This window comes from Tachyglossus aculeatus, chromosome 4 (assembly GCF_015852505.1).
Source record: "Tachyglossus aculeatus isolate mTacAcu1 chromosome 4, mTacAcu1.pri, whole genome shotgun sequence".
NCBI classification, from domain to species: Eukaryota; Metazoa; Chordata; class Mammalia; order Monotremata; family Tachyglossidae; genus Tachyglossus; species Tachyglossus aculeatus.
The window spans coordinates 111,222,038-111,229,369 of NC_052069.1; the positions used below are offsets into that span (position 1 = coordinate 111,222,038).

At 55.6% G+C, this 7,332-nt stretch overlaps 1 protein-coding gene across 1 annotated transcript in view; it reads right to left on the reverse strand.

The window, feature by feature from the left end:
• The window catches only part of ADAMTSL2 (ADAMTS like 2), a 45,645-nt gene extending 38,899 nt beyond the window's left edge, over positions 1–6,746 (reverse strand). Inside the window, exons 1-5 of the mRNA XM_038745874.1 lie at positions 6,680–6,746; positions 4,733–4,847; positions 3,722–3,864; positions 2,033–2,108; positions 327–429 (exon numbers count right to left, since the gene is read on the reverse strand). Coding sequence (XP_038601802.1) covers positions 327–429; positions 2,033–2,108; positions 3,722–3,864; positions 4,733–4,846 — 436 coding nt within the window. The 5' untranslated portion in view covers position 4,847; positions 6,680–6,746. The remainder of the gene's footprint in view (positions 1–326; positions 430–2,032; positions 2,109–3,721; positions 3,865–4,732; positions 4,848–6,679) is intronic.
• Between the last annotated feature and the right edge of the window lie 586 nt (positions 6,747–7,332).

Sequence of the window (7,332 nt, forward strand, 5' to 3'; positions counted from 1 at the left end):
GAAGGTTGAGCATGCACCCACATCAAACTGGCCATAATCTGTCTGACGGGGAAGATTCATGGCCAAACCTTTACAGAACAGCCAACAGCTCCTTCTGGCTGGTTTAGTGGTTCCATGCTCAACAACATCTCCCAAAATGTTCTTACTATTGGAATCATCCCATGCACAAGTAATTCATTTGCTAAACATCTCAAGCCAGCTACAGTGGGAGGGTGTGTCTGCAGTCCGTTTTAAACCCTCCGAAGGAGAAGCCTTCCTGATGAGTGCAGCGCAGAAAGTACCAAAACACTGGGGACCATATTGTAAGACAAAGAACCTCTTGTTACCGGGGTATAAAGGTTTCCATTGATAAGTCCTTCCATTATACACATGGGAGTTAAAGGACGAACACTGCTCCTCTCGAAAGCTGCGGCTGTTGGAGGGACACTCCTGAAACGAGACACATTAATAAAACCCTGGTGAAAAAGAAAAACAAAAACCAAATTTCAACAAAAGGTTTTCTGTTGTGTCTCAGTAGGAAACTCCTGCCTCTGGCTGACTTACGGCCCCCTCGGCCACCACCTCCTCTCCCTAATGCCCTGGCACTCTGAATGGTCCTCACATCCCAGGCTGGTCCATGCCATCCTGAAGCCAGGACTCGAGAAAGTCCACGGGGGCCTCCTCTTCTGGGAAAGAGGGAGAGGACCAGTGACTAGCGTTAAGTGCGGCGGAGACTGTGAGCCCACTGTTGGGTAGGGACTGTCTCTATATGTTGCCAACTTGTACTTCCCAAGCACTTAGTACAGTACTCTGCACAGAGTAAGCACTCAATAAATATGATTGATTGATTGACATCACTATCAGAGGGCTGTATCTGTGTAGTGTTTCCTGAGGGCTGCTGGGAGATATAGACCCAGCAGCCCACAGTGCCACAATCCATAGGCCCTGTCCCAGGCTTCCTCCTCAAATCTTGGTCCCTGGAGGATGGACCCTGCGGGGACTCTGGGGAGCACTCTGATCCAAGAGAAAGAGCATGAGCCTGGGACTCAAAGGCCTGGGGTTCGAATTCTGGATCCACTACTTGCCGGCTGTGTGAACTTGGGCAAGTCACTTCACTTCTCTGTGGCTCAGTTTCCTCATCCTTAAAATGGGGATTCATTCACTAGTCTCTCTCCTACTTAGATTATGTGGGACAGGGACTGTGTCTGACCTGATTATTTTGAATCTACCTCAGCTCTCAGTACAAGCCCTTACCAAATAACACAATTACTATTATTCACATCTATTCTTTTGTCTTATCTGAAGACACTAGCAGGGGACTAGGTATCCTGGCAGGCATTACTTAATGGTGGACCACTGGCAGGATGATAGCTATTTTGAAGCAACAACTTGCATTTTAAGAGTTCTCACCTTCCCTTCAGATAACCTTCAGAAATGTCACAAGGCGCAGTTACTCTGGCAGAAGTAGCTATTGGGCATGCATCTTGTGCTCTTTCAGATACACAGGCTAGACTGTGAGCCCTCTGTTGGGTAGGGACCATCTCTATATGTTGCCAACTTGTACTTCCCAAGCACTTAGTAAAGTGCTCTGCACACAGTAAGCGCTCAATAAATACAATTGAATGAATTGAATGAATGAACAGGCGCCCTCAGGAAAAATTTCACCACCATAATTGATGTCTTCTTCCAGAGTAAGAGAGGATCACATATTTAACTACTCTATCATCTCCCCTATCCATTATCTATTTTAATGTCTGCCTCCCCCTGTAGAATGTAAACTCCCTGTGGGCAGGGATCTCATCTACCAACTCTGTTGCATTAGACTTTCTTATGGTCTTAGTACGGTGGTCTGCACACAGTAAGCGCTCAATAAAATTGATTGTTTGATTGAACCATGCCAACCAATTCTGTCTGACTCTCCAGGACTGCTTTTTTGTCTCCATTTGGATGCTGGCTCTTTTCTATATGATGCCTCCTACAATGGGCAGAGAGGGAGGGGACAGATTACCCAGGAAACGGGGGCCCCAGGAAAGAGCACCAAGAGTTTCCTTACTTGCACCTTGCAGAGCTGGTGTCTCTTGGATGTCCCAGTGCAGGTCTTATTGCCCAGGCCCATGGTGGACTTCCTTCTGAATAAAGAATTTAAGGCTGTGATGAGTGGGCTTTCCCTGAAAGGGGCTCGGGGGGAGTATGGGCTTAGCTGCTACTGGTCTGGGTGGGGAGACTAGGCTCAGCTGCTACTAGTCTGGGTGGGGAATCTGGGCTCACCCCTACTGGTCTGGGTGGGGAGTCTGGGCTCAGCCACTAATGGTCTGGGTGGGGGGTCTGGGCTCAGCCACTACTGGCCTGGGTGGGGGGTCTGGGCTCAGCCCCTACTGGTCTGGGTGGGGAGTCTGGGCTCAGCCCCTGCTGGTCTCGGAGGGGAGCCTGGGCTCGGTCCCTACTGGTCTCGGAGGGGAGCCTGGGCTCGGTCCCTACTGGTCTCGGAGGGGAGCCTGGGCTCGGTCCCTACTGGTCTCGGAGGGGAGCCTGGGCTCGGTCCCTACTGGTCTCGGAGGGGAGCCTGGGCTCGGTCCCTACTGGTCTCGGAGGGGAGCCTGGGCTCGGTCCCTACTGGTCTCGGAGGGGAGCCTGGGCTCGGTCCCTACTGGTCTCGGAGGGGAGCCTGGGCTCGGTCCCTACTGGTCTCGGAGGGGAGCCTGGGCTCGATCCCTACTGGTCTCGGAGGGGAGCCTGGGCTCGATCCCTACTGGTCTCGGAGGAGAGCCTGGGCTCGATCCCTACTGGTCTCAGAGGGGAGCCTGGGCTCGATCCCTACTGGTCTCAGAGGGGAGCCTGAGCTGGGCCCCTACTGGTGTCAGGGTGGGGAGCCTGGGCTGGGCCCCTACTGGTGTCAGGGTGGGGAGCCTGGGCTGGGCCCCTACTGGTCAGGGTGGGGAGCCTGGCCTGGGCCCCTACTGGTCAGGGTGGGGAGCCTGGCCTGGGCCCCTACTGGTCAGGGTGCGGAGCCTGGGCTGGGCCCCTACTGGTCAGGGTGCGGTGTCTGGGCTGGGCCCCTACTGGTCAGGGTGGGGAGCCTGGGCTGGGCCCCTACTGGTCAGGGTGGGGAGCCTGGGCTGGGCCCCTACTGGTCACGGTGGGGAGCCTGGGCTGGGCCCCTACTGGTCAGGGTGGGGAGCCTGGGCTGGGTCCCTACTGGTCAGGGTGGGGAGCCTGGGCTCGGCCCCTACCAGTCTCAGTGGGGAGTCTGGATTCAGCTACCAGTCTGCTTCAATTCCACCTCACTGAAAGGAGCTCCCTTGTGACTAGTGAGGGTCCAGGATCATTATACCGGATGCAAGAGCAGCAAACTGTGACTGACCACTCCAAAACAGTCCTGCCCCCTCCCACCCACCACTCCCAAATTGATAAGATGGTGTGTAGCAGCAACAGAAGAGCTGAGAGCTTAGCCCCAGTCGGTTAGGACCAGTGGGGATGGAGCATCTATGAGCCGAGAGAGAAAAGAGTGACACAAGTGACTGCCCCCCGTGGGTCCACTCTCCCCTCTGCTAACCCTCAGCTCGCTTTTGTCTTGCCACTCTCGACTGCCGGAAGATGATCTTAAGCAGCCCAAAACTGGCATGCTTTGTGAGCAATAGATGCAGCAGAGTAGAACGGGGACAAGGAAACAACTTTTCCAGACAACCCCACCTCCACCCTCCCACAGCTCCGGATGTCCTGTCTGGAGCAGCTGGGACAGTACCTCTGCCTGAGACAGTGTCTCTCTTGGGACTTGACTCCTCCACCACAGGTCCTGGTACAGGCCGTCCACTTGGTCCACTCCCCCCACCAGTACGCAGTGACATCTGACCCTTCCTCCAGGCTGTTGGAGGTCTGCACCATTTCCTAGGCAGGAGGCCACACACAGACACATTCAGCAGGAGACACTGTTGTTACTTGCCCTCGGCAGATATCAGGTCCCACCTCCCACCAGCAAGTACTCTGCAACTACCCAGGCCTCTATTTCCAGCGGACAGGCTGCCATCTGTTGGAAATCCAGGCCTGGGCACTAAAATTCAACACTGCCCCCTCTTTTTTTTTAGCGGGGAGGGGTTCCTCCCCCACCTCTCTGGGGGCTTCCTGCAGTGCTGGGCATTAAGACACCCTTCCCCCTGTGAATCTACTGTGAGGCTGGGTCATGCATGCCTTCCAGGTGGATTGGACAGGCCAAAACTGAGGAGAGTTTGCTCTACACAGGTCAGGAAGGTGCCCCACTGTGCTCTCCCCCAACTACTCTCCAAACAGCACCAGCACCCCTGACTTACCTCCTGCAAAAGGTCCTTGCCCACCCTGGGGGAAGACTTCCCCCTAAAAGGCAGGAAAGAACCAGACCATATCCCAGAAGGCAGTAATCTCTGCTTGAGAACATCAAAATCCGGGAAGCAGCCCAGAGAATGAGCGTGTAGTTGGCCATCTATGCGGGTAAATCTCTATTATAAGCCCCTCTCGCCCCTAGTGGGTCTCCAAAGAGCATAAATGCCTCATAAATGCCCGTTGATGGACGCACGTTGCTCACAGGCGGCCAAGAAAACCAGGTGAATGGACAGGTACCCAGGAACTATCCTTTCAGAACTACCCAGTCACACCTACGGGACCTCAAACCTCCTTGGCTGGCTGGGTCCTCGGGGGCAGCCCAGATAGCGGGAGCAGCTGAAAGCCAGCGATGTTTAGAGTCCCTCCCAGCCTCCGGATCAGAGTGAGTGTCCAAGCTTACCTGGGAGATGGCCAATGCAACATTCCCCACAAACACAAGCCCCAAGGCCAGCAGGCCCTTCAGCAGGGCTCTGGTCCAGGCCTTTCCCGGCTGGTCCCAAAGGACGGGGTCCATCCTAGAAAACAGGGTGAAACGGCAATGCTGGTTCAGAGGGCAACTGACGGCACAGACACAGATTCTGGGGTATCCAATGTTGCAGGGGAAGGAGAGTGGTCCAGGATCAGGGCAGGTGTCCTGAACCGGCCCTGGAATTGAAGGCCTGTTAGCCTCTGGGCTCTCCCTAGGGAGGCCACCTGCTGCACTCAGACTGGGGCCTTAGCCAAGAAAGCTCTTTCCCCTTTGCAATATAAAATGATGACAGCCAAACGTGCGAGTGGCCTCCGGCCCCTGGGTGAGAGATGGGGGGGACGGGGACCAGAGATACAGGTTGGGGTCTGCTGCACATAGCTCGGAGCCCAGCCCCTAACACCCTGGGGAGACCTGCCCAAAGGAAGCAGGTCTAATTTCCCCAGGTGAGTGAACTGGGGGAGGCAGGGGAGGGGAAAGGATGGACAGGGAAACTGAGGAACGGGGGTAGCCCCCCGAATGAATGAGTGAAAGCCTGGTGGGCCCAGCACACAAAAGGCTTAGCCCGGGGGGGGCTGGACCGCCCCTTCCCTTCTCTCCGGTTAAGGCCTCCAGGCTCTTTCCGGCCCCAGCGGGAGGGAGAAGTCGATTTCCGCACCACAGGAAGTCATCTAGCCGCGGAAAGCACCCGCCGGGCCTTTTCATCTCCTGTCAGCGAAGCATCTTTAGGAAGAAAGGAAGAGGGGCAGGCCCCAAGCCTCCCCGGGCCTCCCGTTTGAAGGCCCATCAAGGCTGTGGGAATGGCAAGAGCATTCTCCGCAGCAGCCCCCTCCCGCTCCTACCCCTAGAGACCCGAGCCAGGGCATTTGCAACACAAGGAGAATCAACAAAGAGAACGATTTCCAGGCTCATCGCTAATCTCCTCAACAAAAGCCCCCCGTGGCCCGGGCGTTTCCGGGCAGCATCCTGCCTGGAGGTGGGGGGGGGGGGGGGGGGGGGGCAGTGTGTGTGAAAGCAACCCCATTCAAGTGTCGAGGAGAAAGGACCGGATCTGGGCCTCCTCCCCCATCCCGATAGAACAGTGCTTTGCACATAGTAAGCGGTTAATAAATGCCATTATTATTATTATCCCCAGCCTACCTGCCTGTCAACTGCCATCTGCATTCAATCTTACTACTCCTCTAACAGCAGCAAATGCTAAACCCTGCCCCCCACCAGACAGACACACACACCCCAGCGCTGCTTTCCAGAAGGCACAGCTCACAGATTAATTGGAGTCTGGCGCTAGATTGGCCTTCCTGGAGACAGGTGCGGAGGACCGTACGCACACTTGGTTTTCATTAAGCCGCCCAGACACTTTTTCTCCCGGCAAGGGAACGGCTCATTCTGGATCTATCTCCCCTAGGGTCCAGAAATCCACTATCAGGCTTTAAAATACTACTACTAATAAAGCAACAAATAAAGAGATCTAGGTCAGAACCTGGGGAGATAATCCAACCCCCCTACAAACACACACACACAGGTTAGCCTGACGTCCCTTCATCCTCAAATCCTCTCCTTTTTCCTGCAGTTCTGTAACTGTTTCCTGACATACACCATGGGAACGAGGAGTTGCGATGTCTCCAGGGATGAGTGGAGAGGACACATTCCCCGACTTCCTTCTCCATCTCCTCCCCCTCGCCCCCCCCCCCCACCCTACCTCACCACCTCTCCACTGAAGGAGGGTTCTTGCTGTTTTCTTGGACATTTTCAGAAGGGTTGGGGGGACGCACTGGAGGCAGGGGCTGCATCCTCACAAAGAGAAGGAGAGAAATGTGCATTGCCATTGAAAAGAGAGGAGAGGATGAAGAGGGAGGGTGAAAAATCAGAAATAAACCATACCTGGCACAATTGCAAAGAGTCAGCAGGGAGGCGGGGGGGCAAAAAGGAGGCGATGCTGCCAGACTCAGGTTCGACCCTGGGTGTAAGGGGGGGAGAGATGACTGGAAGAGCAGAAGGAGTCAATTTCTCTCTCTCTTCCTCCCTCCCTCCCTCTCTTCCTCGCTCTGTCCCTCCTTCCCTCCCTCCCGTTGCTCAGACTTCAAAGGGCAGCCAAGAGCCGGGGCTTCCAGCAAAGAGAAGCTCCCCTAGTGGATTTCCCCAGCTGCTTTTTGCTGCTTTTATAGCTGTCGGACAGACGGGGAGGATCTCACACTCCTCACCCTACCAGGCGTCCCCCTTCCCCCGACCCCCCTCTTCCCCGCCTGGCGCAGTCATTAACCCACTCCGCTCCTGCAGGAGTTTGGCCGATCGTTGCCAACGGCCTTTTCCGCCTGCTGATCTAGGGCAGGACAGGAGAGGGGCTGGGGGAGGACAGAAGGGTCTCCCAACCCCTCTGCCTCCCCTCCTCCCACTCCAATCGAGTGGGTTTTGGAGGCTGAGGGACACAGGTGCCCAAGCTGGGCTCTGGGAGGACAGCTCTACCTCCCTCCATCCCTCTGGGCGAAGAGCTGGTGAGGGGCTCTGAGAGAAGATCGGTTTGGATGCTGTGCTGG